General features: G+C 36.6%; 1 protein-coding gene across 1 annotated transcript in view; it reads left to right on the forward strand.

Moving 5' to 3' along the window:
* Window positions 1–25887, forward strand: part of C6H9orf85 (chromosome 6 C9orf85 homolog) — a 61040-nt gene extending 35153 nt beyond the window's left edge. Inside the window, exons 3-4 of the mRNA XM_059926462.1 lie at window positions 24550–24663; window positions 25151–25887. Of these exons, the coding sequence (XP_059782445.1) occupies window positions 24550–24663; window positions 25151–25298 (262 nt within the window). The 3' untranslated portion in view covers window positions 25299–25887. The remainder of the gene's footprint in view (window positions 1–24549; window positions 24664–25150) is intronic.
* Window positions 25888–26408: the final 521 nt, after the last annotated feature.

Genomic DNA, 26408 nt, shown 5'->3' on the forward strand with positions numbered 1-26408 from the left:
GTATATCCAGCAGCTAATGGTTAAATCATGATAGTACCTTGCACTCATTCCTTGGTGCTGAATTATTGTATTTGTCCATCAGTTGGCATTCATTACTTGTATTTGTTCATTGCGCAAACACTATAACATGAATCTCCTTGAACGAGTTATAATCACATTTTAGATAGATAGATTCTATTAGTAAGTATCCAAGGTGTACTTGCTTTCATTGCTTAGGAACTGAGCATACTACTTAGTTCACTATGAGGTACCTGAAAAATAATGTTTGCAATATGCTGTGACCAGTCCAAATTGAGCCCTTATTCCCCCATATAATCTGAGTTTATAGCGTCTGAGTGAAGATCCGTTGTTTAGGTGGCTAATTCTACAATCCACATGTTTTGAACATTTTGACTTGCCTCCCTTTTGATGTATTGTAAAACTGAGCACATTTATCAGCTCTGCATTCTAGAAGCACAGCTTCTGTTATTAAAATACACCTTTGACAAGTCCCTGAGCCATTATTGGCCTAAAGCTATATTGCATGCATGGGAAAGATAAATAGATTCAAATGAAAAAGAAAAATAAATGGATTTTTAAATAAATTATTAGAGAAAGAATTTTTCCTTTTTTAAATTTGAAGAAAATATGTCAGGACATCTGAAAATTAAATGCTTTGTTTATTGTAGAATCTTCTAATAGAAAAATTGTCTCAGTGCTAATAAACATTGGTGCTTAACGAAATTAATTGGGATGGAAATGCAAAAGCTTTATATTTTATAAATATTATATTTCATAGCCAGAGAAGGCTCTTGACTTGGTGATATTTTATATAGTGAAATGGCTACAGATAAACAAACAAAGTTGAATTTCTTAAAAACTGGTAAAAATTGGGAACTTCCCTGGCAGTCCAGTGGTTAAGACTTGGCCTTCCAATGCAGGGGGCGCAGGTTGGATCCCTGGTCTGGGAGCTAAGATCCCACATGCCTCTTGGCCAAAAAACCAAAACATAAAACAGAAGCAATATTGTAACAAATTCAATAAAGACTTTAAAAACGGTCCACATCAACCCATGATGCTCGCACCATCCGCTACCCTGATCCCCTCATCAAGGTGAATGACACCATTCAAATTGATTTGGAGACTGGCAAGATTACTGATTTCTTCAAATTTGACACTGGTAACCTGTGCATTGTGACTAGAGGTGCTAACCTGGGAAGAATTGGTGTGATCACTAACCGGGAGAGACATCCTGGTTCTTTTGATGTAGTTCATGTGAAAGATGCCAATGGCAATAGCTTTGCCACGCGGCTCTCCAACATTTTTGTTATTGGCAAAGGCAACAAACCGTGGATCTCTTTTCCTCGTGGAAAGGGTATCCGCCTTACCATTGCTGAGGAGAGAGACAAGAGACTGGCAGCCAAACAGAGTAGTGGATAAAATGATCTCTAAGTGACGTGATTGGGGAAGTCTTTGTACTTATAGATAATACTACATAATTAATAGCCTCTTCAGTGTTAAAAAAAAAAATGGTTCACATCAAAAAAATCTTTAAAAAAAAAAAACTGGTAAAAATTGGATGCTTAATTTATGGGTTTATTGCCTGACAACTGGCTTTTATTCCCTTCCTTCCTGTTTTTCTATTTTTCTTTCTTTCTATTTTTCTTTTTTTCTTTCTTTCTTTCGCTGGCACCATGTATTATATATATTGTATATACCTATATATAGCATATATATATTATTGTGGTAAATAAAGACTGGCTTTCTATACATTCTTTTATTTTTACCATTTAAAATAAACATAGCTGGATTGTTTATCTGGTTTATAGATTATTAGGCTCTTTCTAATCTTACCCCCCAAACCCCATCATTTTTATTATTTTTTTAATTTTATGGCTGTGTTGGGTCTTCGTTTCTGTGCGAGGACTTTCTCCAGTTGTGGCAAGCGGGGGCCACTTTTCATCGCGGTGCGCGGGCCTCTCACTATCGCGGCCTCTCTTGTTGCGGAGCACAGGCTCCAGACGCGCAGGCTCAGTAATTGTGGCTCACGGGCCCAGTTGCTCCGCGGCATGTGGGATCTTCCCAGACCAGGGCTCGAACCCGTGTCCCCTGCACTGGCAGGCAGATTCTCAACCACTGCGCCACCAGGGAAGCCCCATCATTTTTATTATTAACTTAGGGTATTAGACTGGGTGGAAATAGAAGGTGAAGTTTATACCAGTTGTGTTCATTACATTTTACAAATTTTATTGGCTTGGCAAAAAGAGTTGGAATTTTTAAGTGGTGAATTAAATTTTGCACCAAGTCTAGGCAACATCCCAAATAATTTCATTGAAATAAATACATTATTAAATATCACATTTCCAGACCAGTGAAAAATTGATTACTTACTGTTACAAAGAATGTAATAAATTAGGAAGGAAAATTGTTCTAAAATAAAATAGGAGAAAAGGATATTTAATGATTAAACCTTCATTGTCAGTCAGGTCCTCTCTCTAGATGTGTGTGTACCTATATGCAGTTTACTTGAAAATTCAAGTAAGTTTGTGATGGCAGAGGTGATTGGGATGAAGATAGTTTAACAGTGTATGCTATCTGCCAGAATCCAAGCAGAATTAAAAGATATAAAGACTCAACTGTAGTTTGACTCTTTCTTTTCCTTCCCCTTCCTGCCTTCATCCCCCATTAACCTGGGAAAGGTGTACTGTAAATAGCTGGGGAAACCCCTGCAGTTGTGTGCCTTTTTCCTTTCAGAAAGCATGACTTCCATGAATAGGAACTGGGAGTGGCATTGCAGAGACTATGTCTTAGATCAGTAAAGTACTTTTAGTACTCTGGGATGCAGAAATAGCTTTGTTATTATAGAACCTTCTCCTTTACTTGTATTTTAGAAATCCAATTTTACTTTTACTGTTTGGGCACTGAAATGATGTATTCTTTCTGATTTGGATCTTAATTGTAAAAGGTAGAAGCCAGAAAGCTAAGAAGTCCCTTAAAAGTAGAAATTATATTCTGTTGGTGAGACTTGGGAGAATTTATTGCTGGAATTCTTCAGAGAATTATCAGGAACTTGATACTGTTTGAGGAATCATGGTAAAAGGAAAGGAAAAGATCTCAAATACTTAGAGCTGGCCTAAGATCACATAAAGCTAGATTTCACTTTAACCCTAGTACTGTACATTTTTCCATTTTTCTGATAGCGTCTTAAGCAAGTAGATAATTAAGATATTAGTATTGAACTTTGCATGTCTTCAAAGCTTTATCATATATATTGGCTTCTAGTAAGAACCCTATGGAGGTAGGAGCAGCAGATGAAAAGGTGGCCTTAGAAAAATTAGGCGACTTACCCTAGGCACAGCTGGTAAACAGCGGATTCAAAATTAGAATGCAGAGTTTTTTTTGTTTGTTTTTTCATAATCTCTCATTCCTGGCTTTCATTTTAATGTCAGATCCCTAAGGTTTGACTCAAAGTCATCCACTATGACTTGAACCATTTCTATACCTTAAATTAACGAACACAAAATTTTCCCTTGTAGAATGAAAACATATCTGTTAAAAAACTTTATTTTGTATAACCAGATTTTCCTTACTTGACCTACAAGAACCAAGAAACCTGCCCTGTATTTGAAAGATAATTTAGTATAATCTACATGTTTTGTTAGGAACAAAATTGTCTCTAGGAAGAGTCCAGGGTAGTGATGGAGGACATTATCCCAAACATAGCTATTTTCTGACAAAGAAATGGTATTGCTAGGGATAACAGACAAAAAATTTGGTTCAGTTTGCAATTATTTTTTTAAAAATAAATTTATTTATTTGTTTTTATTTTTGGCTGTGTTGGGGTCTTTGTTGCTGCATGTGGGCTTTCTCTAGTTTCGGCGAGCAGGGGCTACTCGTCATTTGGGGGCGCGGGCTTCTCATTGCGGCGGCTTCTCTTGTGGAGCACGGGCTCCAGGCACGTGGGCTTCAGTAGTTGCGGCATGCGGGCTCAGTAGTTGTGGTTCATGGGCTCTCTAGAGTGCAGGTTCAGTAGTTGTGGCACACGGGCTTAGTTGCTCCGCGGCACGTGGGATCTTTCCGGACCAGGGCTTGAACCCGTGTCCCCTGCCTTGGCAGGCAGATTTTTAACCACTGTGCCACCAGGGAAGCCCTGCAATTATTTAAAATAGCATCTTCAATGTACAAGACACTGTGCTATGTATTATAGAAGATACCAAAATGACTCTGTGACACCAAGGAATTTACAATCTGTTAGGAGAGGTGGGCCCACAGATAACTCTGTTGGCAGGTCGCAAGAAGTGCTAGGTGTAAGTAAAAGGAGACAGAGACCCAAAAGGCACAAGTTAAGACCGCAGAGGAATAATAAGATGAAAATAGGAAAGACAGATCTAGAAAAGGTAGTAGAGTGCTGTAAACAATGTTTACAGGAAACCCTATAAGGAAGGCACCAAGGAATGGAGGGAAAATGAACAAGAATCCCCTGTTTCTCTTTGATGGACAATGCAGGTACTCTCAAACTGTCTCTATATGTCTTGTCTTTGGGTTCTATGTAAGTTGTCATTTGTTCATTCATTTGCTTTTATTTTTTCTTTCCTCTTGTTACATAATCTTGGTGATTCATAAACATTAATCAGTGTTGCCTGTCAAAAAGATCTGCTTTGAATATACGTTTAACAAAGAGAAAACAAGACAGAATTTTGGTTTAGCGGTTAGATTTCTAGCCTTAAAAAAAGTGTATTGATCACTAATTTTTTTTTGATCTTTTATCAAACAAAAGTAAACATTGTTATATACTACAGTATGATCAGTCCTTCCATGTATACCAGTGTGTGGCAATAAGCTATATATAAGAGAGAAAGACAGTGAGTGTCAGTTTGGCCTCTTTGGTTTAGCTCTTCAACTCCAGCATTTCTTAGAATAGTTTGAGGCTCTGATGGTTAATCAGTGATAGGAGAGTCACGTCACCACATTCCAGGAGTATTAAAATGTCCTAGGGTGGAGTTTCAGTCACAGGCCACTCTGCATCATATTATAGTATACAGTGACTGTAAACCCTGACTTTATTCTTGCCCAGAACTTTGGTCTTTAATACTTAAAGGTAAAAGTGGAGAGTTTTCATTACTATCATCACTTGTGCACCTGTGCATAAAGCCTACTTTTTGACATTAATATTGATTGATACAGCAAGCTTTGATTTTAAATTACCTGCTCCAAGTAATAGTTTTGAGCAGTAGTTTCCATTTTCTCTTTTTTTTTTCTAAACTACTCTTGGTCAAAGGTGAATATTTTGTAATCTTTTAAGAATTATTCTAATCAAATCTACTGCAATAAGAAGAGGTAAAATCTCTCCACTTATTTTCAAATACATCATTTAGGGACACAGGGAAGTGAATTGAACTTCTACTCAAAGTTCTTGGAATTTGGGGACGTTGTTCCCTTAAAAACATTTCCTAAGTAGCATATGATATAATTCCTTAGTGTGGTTTCTGGATCTTTCTGTGTTAGCACAGGTTACTTGGAGCCACTGTAGGAAATGTCACTTTATAGAACTCTGTCAATGTGAGTTTCTATTATTTATACACCAAGGGTGGAGTATCACAGCTCACTGTTTACGAGTATCACAGCTCACTGTTTAGCTGTCACCTGTGAGAATATTACAAGTGGAGCTGAACTGTGATAAAGGTTAATGTGTAATAATATAACCAGGAAATGAAGGCAGTACCAGAAAAGTTGTGGCAGAGTAAAATGAGTCTTTTACTTCTAGAAGTTACTAAAAATACCAGATCAGTTCTTTTCCCATTGGTATTTATTGTCCAGATCAGTACTTCTCAGAGCTTTTGTTCTCAGGACCTCTTTATACTGTTAAAAATTACTAAGGACCTCAGATAGCTTGTTTTTTGTTGTTTTTTTAAAATTAATTGATTTGTTTGTTTATTTTTGGCAGCATTGGGTCTTCGTTGCTGCGCGCAGGCTTTCTCTAGTTGTGGTGAGCAGGGGCTACTCTTCGTTGCGGTGCGCAGGCTTCTCATTGCAGTGGCTTCTCTTGTTGCAGAGCATGGGCTCTAGATGGGCGGGCTTCAGTAGTTGTGGCTCGCGGGCTCTAGAGTGCAGGCTCAGTAGTTGTGGCGCGTGGGCTTAGTTGCTCCGCAACATGTGGGATCTTCCCAGACCAGGGATTGAACCCGTGTCCCCTGCATTGGCAGGCGGATTCTTAACCACTGTGCCACAAGGGAAGCCCCGATAGCTTGGTTTATATTGGCTTTTATGGGTTATATCTAATGGTATTTATTAGATATAATGATATTTATTGTATTAGATATGAAAACTGAGACATTTAAAAAATAATTATTTAATAAATAATATGAATGTAAGCAACATGCCCATTAAGTGTTAATATTAATAACTTTTTATGAAAAAATAACTTTTGAAACAAAAATATTAGTGAGACAAGTGGCATTGTTTTATATTTCTATGAATTTCATTAGTGTCTGACTAGTAGAAGGAAAAGGAAACAGTACATTTCAAAAAGAGTATGAGTAAATTTTAATAACCTTTTCCAGATAATTGTAGAAATTCATCTTTGATACCATACCAGATCTCAGAAGGGTAATTTCCTAGAGGTTTGTTACGGTATAGAATCTGAAACCACATCAGAGAACACTTTGTTATACTAAAATCCATTGGTCTGTCTTGCAATTGAATGGATCTTTCACTCATGCATGCTTTTGTAACATCATGCATTTGCTCATTTGGAAAATATTAGTTCATTGAATTATACAGATCTTCCAAATGTTGCTATGTTTTATTATACAATAGAAAATGTGTTAATACTACAAGAATATCATTAGAAAGTCTGTGGGTTTTTCATTTTTGTTATTTAGCTATGAATTTGTGGAGGTGACAAATACAGTGATTACTAGTACAATTTGGTGCTGCTGTCTTTGTTCATGCTAAGTTGCCAGCACTTTTAGTACCCATTGTAAAGAATGAGACTCAAAGAAGTTAAAGTGACTTTCAATGATTATGTGGCAAGGATATGTCAAAGTTGGGCTAGATCTAGGTCTCTTGCTTCCCAAATCAGTGCTATTTTCAAAATACATAATATTTTCTAGTGTTTACAGTGGTCCTCAAAATCAAATTTTGTCTCTGACTTTTATCCTTAAATAGGTAGTGAACATTTTTTAGCTTTTAATTACTTTTTCTTTCCTTTTGTGTTTTTCATTATAAAAAAAGTAAATATAGTAACATTTTTAAAAAGTGTATTACTGTCTCCTTTGTTAGTAAACATGGTTCATAGGAGTAACCTGTGCTTTTTTTTGAGCACAGTTTCCACTAAAATGATTAGTTGTGGTATATGCATGGTCAAGATTGATTATTTCTGGGAATTGTATTCCATGGAGCAATGAAAAGAAGGCAAAACCACCATTATTTTAACATCTCTGGAGTTTGCTTGGTAATGAACTCACAAAATATTCAAAATGTAGCTATTTTCAGGGGAAATTAGGTAAAATTTATATTTAGGTGAATTTCAAGTTTTTCCTTACTATGCATTTTGCAAGAAAAAAATACTCAGGAGTGATTAAATAATTTACAGCTATTTTTAAAGATGTTTCAAGATACTGCACAAGTTTTATTACAACTTGGAATGTATATCTATCATTAAAATAATGTCTAAACCATTTCATGCTTAAGATCAAGATTCTTTGGCTAGACGAATGTGATGTATTTAGGTGAAAAAAAGAGGCTGAAACTCAATTACTTTCAGATCTTCTCTCACTGTACTCCCCATGAAGACATAAAGCCTAGGTTAAGAGATTTGAAATTGAAGGCGCACAAAGATCTCACTTCTGTGACAGAGAAACTGGAAGGCTGTAAACGTCTAAAAATGTATATAATTTACCTTTTCACAAACATTTCACGTTTATAAAAAGGAAACGTGTCATTTGAAAAATGTGTATGTGTGTGTATCTCCTTATAAGATAGGTATATTTATACTCAGAGCTACTAGCCTAATACAACCTGTTTTTCTGAGTGGATTTCAATTTGAAAAGAGCATAATTGCTTTCAGCAAAAAAATTCCTTCTCTTCTCAACTACATTGAAGGATATTGGAAGACCCCCCTATCTAGGCAGTAGTACTTTGATCTGGTCAAGAGTTCTCAAGTGGTAATGCGCATAAGAATTTCTTGAAGAATTTGTTAACAGACAGATTCTTGGAACCCATCCCCAAGATTCTGATTATGTAAATAATGGGTGGAGGCCAGAGATCTGCATTTTAATAAGCTATGCAGGTGTTTGAGCCAGTGATAAAAGTCGCTGTTTTGAGGATTAGATGTGCTAGAAAATGTAGAATCTGGTATCTTTTAACTCTAGATTCCAAAACAGGATATCCCATTTTTGAGCCTATTTTACATGTAAATTTTAACATTAACAGTTCTACAAATACAGTTTTATCCCCGAATTAGCAATTTGAATACTTAAGGATTAGTTTACCCCAGGAGTCCCTGTTATAAAACAACATATTCATAGAAATGAATTTCTTTGAAGCCTCAGAGGAACCTAACCAAAACAGACTTTCTTTAAAACTATTTAAAAAAAGAAATTGAAGCCAAAAAACACTGAAATTTTTCCTAGTCCATTTGTATTATTAGAATTTTGTGTGTATTCTAATGGCATAAAATTTTAATCTAATTTTTATTGCAAAATAATTAAATAAAGCTTTTTGGAAAGTCAAAACACAAAACATACCAAATTATTTAACAAAAAATTTTCATAATTATTTTCACTTCGATTGTGAAGTTTTAAAAAAAAATTCTGATTCATTTTTCCTAGTCAAGTCTCTTACATGCAGTAAAATGTACCCTTTGTAGTGTACAGTGTTAAAAAAACAAAATTCAACTGAGTGAATTTTAGAGATCTTACTGACTTTATCCAATTTAGCAGATGAAAAGGAGCTCTGAGGAACTGTAGAAAATGAAAGACTTTTGTAGGCAGAAGGGTGTGGGAACAAGAAAGTCACACTAGACAAAAAAGCAGGTTGGTTACTGCAGGGTCACTTTCCTTTAGGGGGTGGCAAGGGCCTATCAGGCAGAGTACTTAGCTTGTGCTGATTAGATGAGCCCTGATTGGTTTAAAATTCCATTTCTGGGAAAGCCAAAACTGAAATTGTCTCAATTCGGTGATTTGGGGCTTAGCTTAAGTGACTCTATTTTGGGGCCTGTTGTTTTGTTTTTAACGACAGTTTTCTAAGTTTTGACAAATGAATACAGTTGTGAGACAAACACCACAATTAAGATATAGGACAGTTCTATTACCCACAAACACTCCTTTATGCCACTTCGTAGTTCCTCCTACCTCACTCCCAGTCCCTGGCAAACACTGATCTGTTTTCTTTCCCCATACTTTTACCTTATTGCAGAATGTCATATTTATGGAGTCATACAATATATGGTCTTTTGAGGCTGACTTCTTTAACTTAACATAGTGGAGTTGAGATTCATCTGCACTGTTGTGTGGATCAGTGGTTAGGTCTCTTTTATTGCTGAGTAGTATTCAATCAGGATGTATCACTGACTGTTCATCCATTCACCAGCTGATAGACATTTAGGTTTGCTAGTTTTTGGTGATTGTGAACTATGCTGCCATAAACATTTCATGTACAGAGTTTTGTGTGAATGTATGGTGAAGATCTGTTTAATTTATCAGGATTTATTGATCATGGTTTTGTTGTAGTTAAGAAATCTTTGCCTAGGGTCACAAATATTTTTTCCTTTGTTTTCCTCTAGAAGTTATATAATTCTTGGTTTTATATTGGGTTTATGATCCATTTCCTGTTAATTTTATGGATATCCAACTGTTCCATGGTTATTTGTTGATAAGTCTGTACTTTCTCCTTTGAATTCCCTTTGTGTACTGTGTTGAAAATCAGTTGATTTATGTGGAAGAGTCTATATTCTGTCCTGTTGATGTATGTATCTATCTTTCACCAGTACCACACTACCTTCCTTGATTACTACAGCTTTAAGATAGGTCTTGAAATCCAGTCTTAAGAAAGTCTTCCAACCTTGTTTTTCTTTTTCAAAATAGTTTTGGCTAATATATTTACTTTGCTTTTTCTTATAACTTTTAGAATCAGCTTGCCAATTTTCTTTCTCTTTTTTTGAATTTTATTTATTTTTTTATAGAGCAGATTCTTATTAGTTATCCATTTTATACATATTAGTGTATATATGTCAATCCTAATCTCCCAATTCATCCCACCACCACCCCCCCGCCACTTTCCCCCCTTGGTGTCCATACGTTTGTTCTCTACATCTGTGTCTCAATTTCTGCCCTGCAAACCAGTTCATCTGTAGCGTGTTTCTAGGTTCCACATATATGCATTAATATACGATATACACTTTTCTTGTTTTTCTCTTTCTGACTTACTTCACTCTGTATGACTAGATCCATCCACGTCTCTAGATCCATCCACGTCTCTACAAATGACCCAATTTCGTTCCTTTTTATGGCTGAGTAATATTCCATTGTATATATATACCACCTCTTCTTTATCCATTCGTCTATCCATGGGCATTTAGGTTGCTTCCATGTCCTGGCTATTGTAAATAGTGCTGCGATGAACATTGGGGTGCATGTGTCTTTTTGAATTACGGTTTTCTCTGGGTATATGCCCAGTAGTGGGATTGTTGGGTCATATGGTAATTCTATTTTTAGTTTTTTAAGGAACCTCCATACTGTTCTCCATAGTGGCTGTATTAATTTACATTCCCACCAACAGTGCAAGAGGGTTCCCTTTTCTCCACACCCTCTCCAGGATTTCTTGTTTGTTGATTTTCTGATGATGCCCATTCTAACTGGTGTGAGGTGATACCTCATTGTAGTGTTGATTTGCATTTCTCTAATAATTAGTGATGTTGAGCAGCTTTTCATGTGCCTCTTGGCCATCTGTATGTCTTCTTTGGAGAAATGTCTATTTAGGTCTTCTGCCCATTTTTTGATTGGGTTGTTTGTTTTTTTAATATTGAGCTGCATGAGCTGTATATATATTTTGGAGATTAATCCTTTGTCCGTTGATTCATTTGTAAATATTTTCTCCCATTCTTTTTGCCTTTTTGTCTTGTTTGTAATTTGCTGTGCAAAAGCTTTGAAGTTTCATTAGGTTCCAGTTGTCTATTTTTGTTTTTATTTCCATTACTCTAGGAGGTGGATGAAAAAAGATCTTGCTGTGACTTATGTCAAAGAGTGTTCTTTCTATGTTTTCCTGTAAGAGTTTTATAGTGTCCAGTCTTACATTTAGGTCTCTAATCCATTTTGAGTCTATTTTTGTGTATAGTGTTAGGGAGTGTTCTAATTTCATTCTTTTACATATAGCTGTCCAGTTTTCCCAGCACCACTTATTGAAGAGACTGTCTTTTCTCCATTGTATATCCTTGCCTCCTTTGTCATAGATTAGTTGACCATAGGTGCGTGGGTTTATCTCTGGGCTTTCTATCCTGTTCCATTGATCTATTTCTGTTTTTGTGCCAGTACCATACTGTCTTGATTACTGTAGCTTTGTAGTATAGTCTGAAGTCTGGGAGCCTGATTCCTCCAGCTCCGTTTTTTTCCCTCAAGACCGCTTTGGCTATTTGGGGTCTTTTGTGTCTCCATACAAATTTTAAGATTTTTTGTTCTAGTTCTGTAAAAAATGCCATTGGTAATTTGATAGAGATTGCACTGAATCTGTAGATTGCTTTGGGTAGTATAGTCATTTTCACAATATTGATTGTTCCAATCCAAGAACATGGTATATCTCTGCATCTGTTGGTATCATCTTTAATTTCTTTCATCAGTGTCTTATAATTTTCTGCATACAGGTCTTTTGTCTCCTTAGGTAGACTTATTCCTAGGTATTTTATTCTTTTTGTTGCAGTGGTAAATGGGAGTGTTTCCTTAATTTCACTTTCAGAATTTTCATCATTAGTGTATAGGAATGCAAGAGATTTCTGTGCATTAATTTTGTATCCTGCTACTTTACCAAATTCATTGATTAGCTCTAGTAGTTTTCTGGTAGCATCTTTAGGATTCTCTATGTATAGTATCATGTCATCTGCAAACAGTGACAGCTTTACTTCTTCTTTTCCAGTTTGGATTCCTTTTATTTCTTTTTCTTCTCTGATTGCTGTGGCTAAAACTTCCAAAACTATGTTGAATAATAGTGGTGAGAGTGGACAACCTTGTCGTGTTCCTGATCTTAAAGGAAATGCTTTCAGTTTTTCACCATTGAGAATGATGTTTGCTGTGGGTTTGTCATTTATGGCCTTTATTATGTTGAGGTAAGTTCCCTCTATGCCTACTTTCTGGAGGGTTTTTATCATAAATGGGTGTTGAATTTTGTCGAAAGCTTTCTCTGCATCTACTCAGATGATCCTATGGTTTTTCTTCTTCAATTTGTTAATATGGTGTGTCACATTGATTGACTTGCGTATATTGAAGAATCCTTGCATCCCTGTGATAAATCCCACTTGATCATTGTGTATGATCCTTTTAATGTGTGGTTGAATTCTGTTTACTAGTATTTTGTTGAGGATTTTTGCATCTATATTCATGGATGATATTGGCCTGTAATTTTCTTTTATTGTAGTATCTTTGTGTGGTTTTGGTATCAGGGTGATGGTGGCCTCATAGAATGAGTTTGGGAGTGTTCCTTTCTCTGCAGTATTTTGGAAGAGTTTGAGAAGGATGGGTGTTAACTCTTCTCTAAATGGTTGATAGAATTCACCTGTGAATTCATCTGGTCCTGGGCTTTTGTTTCTTGGAAGATTTTTAATCACAGTTTCAATTTCATTACTTGTGATTGGTCTGTTCATATTTCCTACTTCTTCCTGGTTCAGTCTTGGAAGGTTATACCTTTCTAAGAATTTGTCCATTTCTTCCAGGTTGTCCATTTTATTGGCATAGAGTTGCTTGTAGTAGTCTCTTAAGATGCTTTGTATTTCTGCGGTGTCTGTTGTAACTTCTCCTTTCATTTCTAATTTTATTGATTTGAGTCCTCTCCCTCTTTTTCTTGATGAGTCTGGCTAATGGTTTATCAATTTTGTTTATCTTCTCAAAGAACCAGCTTTTAGTTTTATTGATCTTTGCTATTGTTTTCTTTGTTTCTGTTTCATGTATTTCTGCTCTGATGTTTATGATTTCTTTCCTCTACTAACTTTGAGTTTTGTTTGTTCTTCTTTCTCTAGTTCCTTTAGGTATAAGGTTAGATTGTTTATTTGAGATGTTTGTTGTTTCTTGAGGAAGGATTGTATTGCTATAAACTTCCCTCTTAGAACTGCTTTTGCTGCATCCCATAGGTTTTGGATCGTCGTGTTTTCATTGTCATTTGTCTCTAAGTATGTTTTGATACCTTCTTTGATTTCTTCAGTGCTCTCTTGGTTATTTAGTAACGTATTGTTTATCCTCCATGTGTTTGTGCTTTTTACTTTTTTTCCCCCTGTAATTGATTTCTAATCTCATAGCATTGTGGTCAGAAAAGATGCCTGATATGATTTCAATTTTCTTATATTTATGGAGGCTTGATTTGTGACCCAAGATGTGATCTATCCTGGAGAATGTTCCGTGTGCACTTGAGAAGAAAGTGTAATCTGCTGTTTTTGGATGGAATGTCCTATAAATATCAATTAAATCTCTCTGGTCTCCTGTGTCATTAAAAGCTTGTGTTTCCTTATTAATTTCCTGTTTGGATGAACTGTCCATTGGTGTAAGTGAGGTGTTAAAATCCCCCACTATTATTGTGTCACTGTCGATTTCCTCTTTTATCGCGGATAGCAGTTGCCTTATGTATTGAGGAGCTCCTATGTTGATATGCATGTATATTTATACTTGTTATATTTTCTTCTTGGATTGATCCCTTGATCATTACGCAGTGTCCTTCCTTGTCTCTTGTAACATTCTTTATTTTAAAGTCTATTTTATCTGATATGAGTATTGCTACTCCAGCTTTCTTTTGATTTCCATTTGCATGGAATATCTTTTTCCATCCCCTCACTTTCAGTCTGTATGTGTCCCTAGGTCTGAAGTGGGTCTCCTGTAGACAGCATATATATGGATCTTGTTTTTGTATCCATTCAGCGAGCCTGTGTCTTTTGGTTGGAGCATTTAATCCATTCACGTTTAAGGTAATTATTGATATGTATGTTCCTATGTAGTTTCTTCCCTTTCATCACTCTAAATATGTCATGCCACTCCCTTCTGGCTTGTAGAATTTCTGCTGAGAAATCAGCTGTTAACCTTATGGGAGTTCCCTTGTATGTTATTTGTCATTTTTCCCTTGCTGCTTTCAATAATTTTTCTTTGTCTTTAATTTTTGCCAATTTGATTACAATGTGTCTCGGCATGTTTCTCCTTGGGTTTATCCTGCCTGGGACTCTCTGTGCTTCCTGGACTTGGGTGTCTATTTCCTTTCCCATGTTAGGGAAGTTTTCGACTATAATCTCTTCATATATTTTCTCGGGTCCTTTCTCTCTCTCTCTTCTCCTTCTGGGACCCCTATAATGCGAATGTTGTTGCGTTTAATGTTGTTCCAGAGGTCTCTTAGGCTGTCTTCATTTTTTTTCATTCTTTTTTCTTTATTCTGTTCCACAGCCGTGAATTCCACCATTCTGTCTTCAAGGTCACTTATCCGTTCTTCTGCCTTGGTTATTCTGCTATTGATTCCTTCTAGTGTATTTTTTATTTCAATTATTGTATTGTTCATCTCTGTTCTTTAATTGTTCTAGGTCTTTGTTAAATATTTCTTGCATCTTCTCAATCTTTGCCTCCATTCTTTTTCCTAGGTCCTGCATCATCTTCACTATCATTATTCTGAATTCCTTTTCTGGAAGGTTGCCTATCTCCACTTCATTTAGTTGTTTTTCTGGGGTTTTATCTTGTTCCTTCATCTGGTACATAGCCCTCTGCCTTTTCATCTTGTCTATCTTTCTGTGAATGTAGTTTTTGTTCCACAGGCTGCAGGACTGTAGTTCTTCTCACTTTTGGTGCACAGTGCCTGCCATGTGGCGTCGATGTCAGTGTAGAGGTTCTTCTTGGAGGACTTGCCCGAGCTGACGCCGTAGCCCGAGTAGTCGTAGGAGAAGATGTTGCAATTGATGCACGAGCCAAGGCCAATGTAGAAGCTGCACATCTGGCCCAGGTCCACGGCGTTGCCATGGAGAAGAGCAGCATGTAGTGGCTGGAGGGTGCACAGCGCACAAACATGCAGCCGAGCCCCAATTTTATTTCTAACACTTTTTTTTGTATATTCTGTGATATTTTCTACATAGACAATGAATTTTTAAAAAAATGAAGACATGGAAATTCCCTGGTGGTCCAGTGGTTAGGACTTGGTGCTTTCATTGCCATGGACTGAGTTCAATCCCTGGTCAAGGAACTAAGATCCCGCAAGCCATGCGGTGTGGGGGAAAAAAAGGATAAAAAATGAAGACAGTTTTATGTCTTGCTTTCCAGTCTGTATGACTTTTATTTCTATTTTGGCTTTATTCTACTGCCTAGGGCCTCCAGTATGTTTTTGAAAAGGAGTGATGAGGGCAGATATTCTTACCCTGTTCCTGATCTTATGGGGAACATACACAGTCTTTTATCGTTAAGTATGATATTAGCTGTAGATTCTTTGTAGATGCATTTTACTGGATTGAGGAAGTTTCTTTCAATTCATAGTTTGCTGAGAGTTTATATCATGAATAGATGTTAAATTTTGTCAAATAACTATTTCTGCATCTATTTAGATGATCATATGGTTTTTCTTCCTTAGAACATTGATTTGATGAGTTACATTTATTGATTTTAATATTGAATCAGCTTTTCATGTCCCTAGATAAACTCCACTTGATCATGATGTGTAACCTTTTTACATATTGCTAGATTTGATTTGCTAACATTTTGTTACATTTTCTTGCATGTGTTCAGTACTCATTTGTAATTTTGTCCTTTTTTTAAAAAATTTATTTATTTATTTTTGGCTGTGTTGGGTCTTTGTTTCTGTGCAAGGGCTTTCTCTAGTTGCGGCAAGCGGGGGCCTCTCTTCATCGCAGTGCGCGGGCCTCTCACTATCGCGGCCTCTCTTGTTGCGGAGCACAGGCTCCAGACGCACAGGCTCAGTAGTTGTGGCTCACGGGCTGAGTTGCTCCGCAGCATGTGGGATCTTCCCAGACCAGGGCTTGAACCCGTGTCCCCTGCATTGGCAGGCAGATTCTCAACCACTGTGCCACCAGGGAAGCCCTAATTTTGTCTTTTTTTTATCTTGATGTTAGGACCTCGTCAAATGAGTTGGGAACTGTTTCTTTCTATTTTATTTTCTGGAAAGATTTGTGTAAAATTAGTATTATCTCTTAAATGTTTGGTAGAATTCAGCAATTCTAAAAGCCATTTGGGCCTGGAGTTTTATTTGTTGGAGAGTTTTTAACCATAACTAAATTTTCCTTTAATGGGTAGAGGAGTTTTTAGATTATCTATTTCATCTTAAGCAAGTTTTTATACTGTATCTTTCCAGAAATTTGTCCATTTCAATGAAGTGGTTGGATTTATAGGCATAGAGTTTTTAGTATATTTTTCTTGTTATTCTTTAATATCTGTTGCATATCTAATATTGTTCCCTCTTTCTTTCCTGAAATTAGTTATTTGTGGTCTCTCTTTTTTTATCTTGATCAGTCTGGCTATATGTTTATGAATTATATTAATCTTTGCAAAGAGCCTGCTTTGGATTTTATTGGTTTTCTCTTTTTCTGTTTTTCAATTTCATCTATTTCTGTTCACATTGGTATTGCTTCCTCCCTTTTGTTTACTTTGAGTTTAATTTACTCGTCTTTTTCTTCTTTCTTAAGATGGACGTTTAGATAGTTCTTTTTGCTTAATATAAGCATTTAATTATATAAATTTCCCAAGAACGTCTTTAGCTCCATTCCATAAATTTTGGTGCTGTGTTTTCATTATCATTCAATCGAAGTATTCTAATTGCCTTTGTGACTTCCTCTTTAACCTGTAGGTTATTTAGAAGTGTTTTGCTTAATTTTTGTATATTTGGGCATTTTCCAGATATTTTTCTGTTACTGATTTCTGGTTAATTTCATTGTGGTAAGAGAACATACTTTATATAAATTTTAGGTTTTTGTTTTTAATTTGTTAAGGTTGGTTTTATAGCTCAGAATATGGTTTATCTTAGATTCTGTTCCATGTGTGCTTGAAGAGAATATATTGCTCTTGTTGGGTGAAGTGTTCTGTAAATGTCAGTTTGATTGATAGGCTTCTATCGATCGGGTGTTCTATATCTTTACTGATTTTTGTCTGCTTGTTGCTTCACTTACAGAGAGAGAAGTGTTGAAGTCCCCAGTTTTAACTGTGGATTTGTCTATTTCTCTTTTTAGTTCAATGCTTTTGCATCATTTATTTCAACACACTGTTTTTTGGTGCATAAACATTTAGGATTATTTCATGCTTTTGGAAAATTGATTCCTTCATTGTCATTTAATATCCTTTCTTAAACCTGACAGTTTTCTTTGCTTTGAAGTCTATTTCAATAATAATGTAGCTTTCTTCTGATTAGTGTTTGCATTTTTTTTTTCCTGCCCTTCTCCTTTTAACTCTCTACAGGCATATCTCAGAGATATTGTGGGTTTGATCCCAGGGCACCTCAGTAAAGCAAATACTGCAGTAAAGTGAGTCACGTGAATTTTTTGGTTTTCCAGTGCATGTAGTACTTATGCTTACACTATATTGAGTCTATTAAGTATGCAATAGCATTATGTTTTAAAAAATCAATGTACATACCTTATTTTTAAAATATTGCTAGAAAATGCTAACCATCATCTGAGCCTTCAGCAAGTTGTAATCTTTTTGCGATAGTAACATCAAAGATTACTCATCACAGATCACCGTAACAAATATAGTAATAATTTAAAAATTTGATATATTGCAAGAATAACCAAAATGTGACACAGAGGCACAAAGTGAGCAAATGTTGTTGGAAAAAATGACAACGATAGACTTGCTTAACACAGGGTTGCCACAAGCCTTCAATTTGTTTAAAAAAGAAAAAACAAGCAATATCTGTAAAGTACAATAAAATGAGGTATGCCTGTTTATGTTTAAAGTGGATTTCTTGTATCTTTCACTCCATGTCTTTCTTATTTCTAATATATTTCCATTTGGCTTTTTAAAAATATCTTTATTAAGATTCACATACTATACTGTTCATCCATTTGAAGTGTACAGTTTAGCAGCTTTTAGTATTATATATCACAGAGTTTTGCAAACACATCAATTTTTGAACATTTTCATCATCTCAGAAAGAAACCTCATACCCATTAGGAGCCAATCTCCATTTCTCCCCCAAACATTCCCCCATCCCTTGCTTTCTCTTTCTATAGATTTACCTATTTTGGACATTTCATATAAACAGAATCATATAACATGTAGTCTTCTATGACTGCCTTCTTTCACTTAGCATATTTTTTTCAAGCATATTGTAACATTTATCAGTGCTTAATTCTTTTTTACTAATAAGTAATACTCCATTGTATGGATATATATTCTTATTTACCCATTCATCAATTGATGGACATTTGGATTATTCCTACTTTTTTGTCTGTTACAAATAATGCTGCTATGAACATTGATGTACAAGTTTTTGTGTGCATATGTGTTTTCAATTCTCTTGGGTATGTATCTAGAAGTAGAGTTTCTGGGTTAGGTGATACTTCTGTATTTATAACCTTTTGAGGAACTGCCAAATTGTTTTCAAAAGTGACCATACCTTTTTACTTCCCACCAGCAATATGAGGATTCCAATTTCTCCACATCCTTACCAACACTTGTTATTGCCCTTCTTTTTGATACTAGTCATTCTAGTTGGTATATGGTGGTTCCTTATTGTGGTTTTGATTTTCATTTCCCTGATGACTAAAGATGTTGAGGATCTTTTCATGTGCTTATTGGCCATTTGTATATCTTTTTGGGAAAATGTCTATTCAGATTCTTTGTTTATTTGTAATTGAGTTATTTGTCTTTTTATTATTGAGTTATAGGAGTTTTTAGTATATTCTAGATGCCAGTTCCTTATCAGATATGATTTCCAAGTATTTTCTCCCATTCAGCAGGGTTTTGTTTTCACTTTCTTGATAATGCCTTTTGATGCACAAAAATTTTTAATTTTTTGAAAATTGAGATATAATTGGCATATAACATTATGTTAGTTTCAAGTATACAACATAATGATTTGATATTTGTATACATTGCAAAATGATCACCACAATAAGTCTAGTTAACATGTGTCACCATACATAGTCACAAAATTTTTTTTCTTGTGATGAGAACTTTTAAGATTTACTTTCTTAGCAACTTTCAAATATGCAATACAGAATTATTAACCAGAGTTACCATGATGTACATTACATCCCGATGACTTATTTATTTTATAACTCAAAGTTTGTACATTTTGACCCCCTTCACCCATTTTGCCCATCCCCTACCCCTTGCCTTTTTTTTTTTTTTTTTAAATTATTTATTTATTTATTTATGGCTGTGTTGGGTCTTCGTTTCTGTGTGAGGGCTCTCTCCAGTTGTGGCAAGCGGGGGCCACTCTTCATCGTGGTGCGCGGGCCTCTCACTATCGCGGCCTCTCTTGTTTTGGAGCACAGTCTCCAGACGTACAGGCTCAGTAATTGTGGCTCACGGGCCTAGCCGCTCTGCGGCATGTGGGATCTTCCCAGACCAGGGCTCGAACCCGTGTCCCCTGCATTAGCAGGCAGACTCTCAACCACTGCGCCACCAGGGAAGCCCCTACCCCTTGCCTTTGACAACCACCAGTCTGTTCTCTGTATCCATGAGCTAGGTATTTTATTTATTTATTCATTCATTCAAGATTTTGCATATAAGTGAGATTATATGGAATTTGCCTTTCTCTCTCTGACTTATTTCCCTTAGCATAATGCCCTCAGGGTCCATCCATGTTGTCACAAATGGCAAGATTTCCTTTTTTTTTTTTAAATTCAAGACCCATTTATTCTCTAGTTCTGCCCACATGGAGACACCCTCCTTGAGAAGGGGTTGAATACTTCCGTTCACTTTAACACCCTGTGCTGAAAACATGTCTTCCGAGGTTTCAACTCCGAGATCCACAGTCTTAAAGCACTGATTCTTAAACCTCATCTAGATTTCTCCCCTTGGATGGGGGGAGATGACCCAAAGACAGAGAAGAACAGCTCAGGACTGTGGGCTCTGCTTGCCCAGAAGACCTTGCAGCTCCCCTGACCAGCCGGCTGGAGCCAGGATTAGGGCCCTGAGATGAGGGGCGCCTGCTGGGCTGCTGCCACCGCAGATGGGCCACGCTGCTGTTGGGCGCCTTCCTGCCCCACCGCCACCGGCCCCCAACTCCTGTCCTCTTCACTAGGCTGGCTGTCACCTTTAGGTTCCCTGGAGTCTGGGGATTCCAGACGGTCTCTGGTCACACTTCTGTATCCCGCCTGCTGCGTCAGCACTGCTGATTCACAGTAGGGGGGAAAAGCACACAGAACTGCTTTTCAACACACCAACGTTCCACACCAAAGTTATTTCATAAGCCCGCAGGTTCTTTTTCATCAGAGGACACTCCCAAGGCCATGACTTGCCCCGGCTCCCCACTGCCCTTGCCAGCAGACTGGACGTGCGTGGCCACCATGCTGAGTCGGGCACACCCCCTGGCTCCCCTCCGGCGCACTCTCCTGGAGGACTGAGGGCGGTGCCCTGGGCGCATCAGCAGGATCTGTCCTGAAGCCAGTCCTAGAGTGACAAGAGCCACACCTGCAGGTCTGTTCCACTGACCAGATGCACAGGACCGAGCTGGGCCCACGGACCTTGGTCTGGACTGTGTCGGCTGGTCATTCTTGCCTAGATTCACAGGCCAATAGCCACTGTCCTTCCTGTACTTTCTTGCTCATCACTGCACCAGCGGGTCACTCCTACCTGCTGCCGTCCCACACCTGGCAACCTCGTGTTCCGGGGCCAGCCAAGAACTGAGACCTCAGCAGGCCCCTAGTTCCCAGCAGGCAAACTCCCCATTAAACTACTGCTGCCTAGCCATGTTCTCGAGGCTTCAGAGCCGGGAAAGTGCAGAGAGGATAGCAATCCGCAGCGCCCACAGCCCCAGACCCACGATGCTCCGCGGAGGCGCCGGAACCTCGCCGCACCCAACCCCGCCAACACAAGGGACCTCTGCGCCCGCCTGTCCCGCGGACCCGGGCGCACATCCAACCACCGCGACCCACGATGGAGATGCGGTGGGCGCTGGGGCGGGCGGGGACCCGGGCTCCAGCCCCGAGGCCGCGCGGACCCAGCAGGCCACCCGCCCTCCCTCCCCGCCCGCCGCCCAGAAAGCTCCTTCTTTTTTTAAGGCTGAATAATATTCCATTGTGTGTGTGTGTGTGTGTAAGTATGTATTACATTTTCTTTATTCATCCATGAGTGGACACTTGGGTTGTTTCCATTTCTTTTCCATTGCAAATAATGCTGCAGTGAACATGGGTATGCATATATCTTTTCAAGTTAGTGTTTTTGTTTTCTTTGGAATAATACCCAGAAGTAGAATTGCTGGATCAAATGGTAGTTCCGTTTTTAATTTTTTGATTAACCTCTATAATGTTTCCCATAGTGGCTGCACTGATTTACATTCCCACTAACAGTGCATAAAGTTTCCTTTTTTCCCACATTCTCGCCAACACTTGTTATTTCTTGTCTTTTTGATAATAGCCATTCTGACAGGTGTGAAGTGATATCTCATTGTGGTTTAGATTTGAATTTCCTTGATTATTAGTGATGTTGAGCATCTTTTTATGTACCTGTTGGCCATCTGTATGTCTTCTTTGGAAAAATGTCTATTCAGATCCTTTGCCCATTTTTTAATCAGTTTTTTTTTTTTTTTTTTTTTTTTTTTAAAGTTCTTTTTTATAATTTTATTTACTTATTTATTTATGGCTGTGTTGGGTCTTCGTTTCTGTGCGAGGGCTTTCTCCAGTTGCGGCAAGCGGGGGCCACTCTTCATCGCGGTGCGCGGGCCTCTCACTATCGCGGCCTCTCTTGTTGCGGAGCACAGGCTCCAGACGCGCAGGCTCAGTAATTGTGGCTCACGGGCCTAGCTGCTCCGCGGCATGTGGGATCTTCCCAGACCAGGGCTCGAACCCGTGTCCCCTGCATTGGCAGGCAGATTCTCAACCGCTGCGCCACCAGGGAAGCCCAGATTTTTTTTTTTTTTTTTGCCTTTGGGTTATATGAGTTCTTTGTATATTTGAGTTATTAACCCCTTAACAGATACATGATTTGCAAATATTTTCTCTTATTCTGTAGGTTGTCTTTTAATTTTGTTGGTGTTTTCCTTTGCTGTGAAGAAGCTTTTTAGTATGTTATAGTCCCACTTGTTTATTTTTTATTTTTTTTGACTTTATTTCCAAAATGATTTCCAAAAAGTTGCCAAGACTGATGTCAAGAGCTTACTGCCAGTTTTCTTCTAGGAGTTTTATGGTTTTAGGTCTTACATTCAAGTCTTTAACCAATTTTGAGTTAATTTTTTTGTATGGTATAAGATAGTGGTCTAGTTCCATTCTTTTGCATGTGGCTGTCCAGTTTTTCCAATACTATTTACTGAAGAGACTGTTCTTTCCTTATTGTATATTCTTGGCTCCTTTTTATAAATTAATTGACCATATATGAATGGGTTTATTTCTGGGCTCTCTATTCTGTTCCATCAATCTATGTGTCTATTTTTATGCCAGTACCACACTGTTTTGATTACTGTGGCTTTGTAATATAGTTTGAAATCAGGAAGTGTGATGCCGCTACCTTTGTTCTTCTTTCTCAAGATTGCTTTGCTATTTGGGACCTTTTGTGGTTCCATACAAATTTAGGATTGTTTGTTTTATTTATGTGAAAAATGCCACTGAAATTTTGATAAGGATTGAATTGAATCTGTAGATTGCTTTTGGTAGTATGGCCTTTTAAACAATATTATATGGATACATGTGGAATATTCCAACCAAAAGCAACAAAATACCCACTCTTCTCAAGTGTCCATGGAACATTCTCCAGGATATATTTTATGTTAACCCACAAAACGGTTCTGAGAGGGAAGTTCCTAGCAATAAATGCTTACATCAAGAAACAAAAAAAATCTTAAACAACCTAACTTTGTTCCTAAAGGAACTAGAAAAATAGATGAAGTCCAAAGTTAGTAGAAGGAAGGAAATAACAAAGATCAGATTAGAAATAATTGAAACAGGAACTGAAAAGACAACAGGCAAGATCAATGAATCTCAGAACTGGTTATTTGTAAAGGTAAACAAAATTGTCAGACCTTTAGCTAGAATCTCCAAGAAAAAAAGAGAGAACTCAAATAAGTCAAATCAGAAATGAAAGAGGAGACATTGCAACAGATACCACAGAAATACGAAGGATTTTAAGAGACTACTATGGACAATTGTATGCCAACACATTTGACAACCTATAAGAAATGGGTAAATTCCTAGAAACATACACCCTACAAAGACTGAATCATGAAGAAGTAAAAATCTGAAAGTTCAATTACTAGTAAGGAGATTGAATTAGCAATCAAAAATCTCCCAACAAACAAAAGTCCAGGACCAGACAGCTTCACTGGTAAATTCTACCAAACATTCAAAGAAGAACTAATACCAATCCTTCTCAAACTCTTCCCCCCGCCAAAAAAAACTAATACCAGTCCTTCTCAGACTCTTCAAGAGGAGAGAATGCTCCCAAACTCATTTTATGAGGCCAGCATTACTCTGCTACCAAACCAGACAGGGATGCCACAAGAAAAGAAAATTACAGGCCATTATCCCTGATGAACATAGATGCAAAAATCCTCAACAAAATATTAGTAAACTGAATTCAACAATACATCAAAAGGACCATTCACCATTATCAAGTGGTGTTTATTCCAGGCATGCAAGGATGGTTCAGTTTCCTCAAATCAATCAATATGATACAGCACATTAATAAAATGAAGGATAAAAATCATATGACCATCTCAATAGATGCAGAAAAAGCATATGACACAATGATATGATAAAAACTCTCAACAAAGCGGGTATAGAGGAAAAGTTTCTCAACATAATAAAGGCCATATATGATAAATCCACAGCTAACATTATGCTCAGTGGTGAAAACTGAAAGCTTTCCATCTAAGATCAGGAACAATACAAGGATGCCCACTGTTGACACTTTTATTCAACATAGTGTTGGAGGTCCTAGCCAGGGCAATCAGATAAGGAAAAGAAATAAAAGGAATCCAAATTGAAAAGGAAGAAGTAAAACTGTTAATATTTGCAGATGACATTTTTTAAAAGCTTTAAGAAAGTAGATAAATGTCTACTATTATTCTGAGCTGTACACTGTTCTCTAGAAATGCTATGTAATTAATCTAAAGTAACATATGAGAGTAATATCTGAGATTGAGGCTTATCAGCTGTACACTTAGCCACACACCCCCTTATTTCATTAAATAAACCTTAATGAGTAAAAATTAAGATTTTATTTTCTTTTCTACTTTTAGTGTTAAATGTTTACAAAAGACAGTGAAGGATTCTTATCACATAATGTGTAGACCATGTGCCTGTGATCTTGAAGTCTGTGCCAAATGTGGAAAGAGAGAAGATGTTGTTATTCCGTGAGTATTTCTTTTTATGTTTGGGATTTACTCTTCTAATTAATATGTGAATTTTCTTTTAAGGAAACATTCAGTAGCTCTGAGAGTCTTAAGATGCAGAATATCACACTAATGTAGACGTTGTTCTACCCAACAGGAAGAACATCTTAATTAATTGTTAAATGTTTCTATCATTATAATAAAAGTGAAGCATCATTTTCAGAAAGTTAAAATATTTATGAGGTTCACATTTATTACACATTACAAAAGAATTACTCATTATATAACTTCTTTTCTTTAATGGACATCATGTGTTAATTTCTTTGATCATACTTTATTGACAACTGTATTATAATTGGTTGGCTCTTGAGTTAAGTTAATCTTCAAGGATCTTTTCCTCTTTATTTACTTCATAAGGCTCCTGTTAATCAAGAAATGTAGTGTAAAAGTCTTTTCAATCTACACAGTTAAACAATGAAATCCTGAGAAAATTTTCTTCCATCTTTAGGTTTAATAAAGAACCAGAAAAGACAGAAAATGTTGAAAATAATCTACGTTCCAGCCACAGAAGAAGCAGAAGAAATGAAGAAAGTGATGATGATTTAGATTTTGATATTGATTTAGAAGACACAGAAGAAGACAATCAAATGGATTGATATAACTATATTAAAAGACAGTTTGAAAGCATGAAATTCTGAACAACTTTGATTTTGAGGGTTTAAAAAAAAAATACTGTGGACTCCTAGTAAGGACATTGGAAAAACCTATAGAAAATACATGGACAATGTGAATTGAATTGTGTATGATATTTGAATAGTGATAAAGCTTTCATCCAGAGTTTTCTTATAATACATTTTTAAGTAGCATATGCTAGTATATCTGCCAAAATGAGTATTGGAGTATCGTATTGCAGTTCATGGGAATTATTTAGAAGAATATACTATCTAGTATCAAGCAAGATTCAGAATTGATGGTTGTATAGAAAATATCTCATGGAAAAATCAGATGACATTATTATGTTGCTAGCCTCAAAAATTGGTCCTCAGGAGGTACCTTTTGAAAGATTGATCTCAGGTTAATGTCCCACATAACAAAAGCCCTCTTGCTTTCGCTTGCTTGTTGTAAAGCAAAATGTTTATTGTTTTTTAATAATAATGTTTAACAAGTATATAGCAGTTTTTCTTTGAAAGTGTTTTTATGTATCTTATCATATTATTTTTACCTTTTTTCACTTACGAAATTTACATACAGAAAAAAATGCATAAAATCTATATGTATAGTTTAACACACAATTATAAAGAAAAATCATACATTTATCACCCACGTGAATAAAATACTCCTAAACAATATAAGTTAGCTTTGTCTGATTTTTGAACTTTTTTTCTATATTTTTGTTTTGAAAAATCTCAGACCTAAAGAAAAGTAGCAGTGTAATACAATGAACCTTTGTATGCTCTTCACTTAGATTCACAATTGTTAACGTTTTGCCACATTTCCTTTATATTTGAATAGATATATGGGTATATTTTTTACTTGCTGAACCATTTGAAAATAATTGGCAGGCATTGGTTTTGAACTTTATATGAACAGACTTATACTATGCATGTTAATTTGTATCTCTTCTTATTTCATTATTATGAAACTTGTGAAATTGATCCGTGGTGTTGCAAGAGCTCTAATTTGTTAATTTTACATTTTTTATTCTACATTTTATTCTGTTTTATTCTATTGTATTTACATACCACAATTTATTTTTCCTCTCTAAT

This window comes from Balaenoptera ricei, chromosome 6 (assembly GCF_028023285.1).
Source record: "Balaenoptera ricei isolate mBalRic1 chromosome 6, mBalRic1.hap2, whole genome shotgun sequence".
NCBI classification, from domain to species: domain Eukaryota; kingdom Metazoa; phylum Chordata; class Mammalia; order Artiodactyla; family Balaenopteridae; genus Balaenoptera; species Balaenoptera ricei.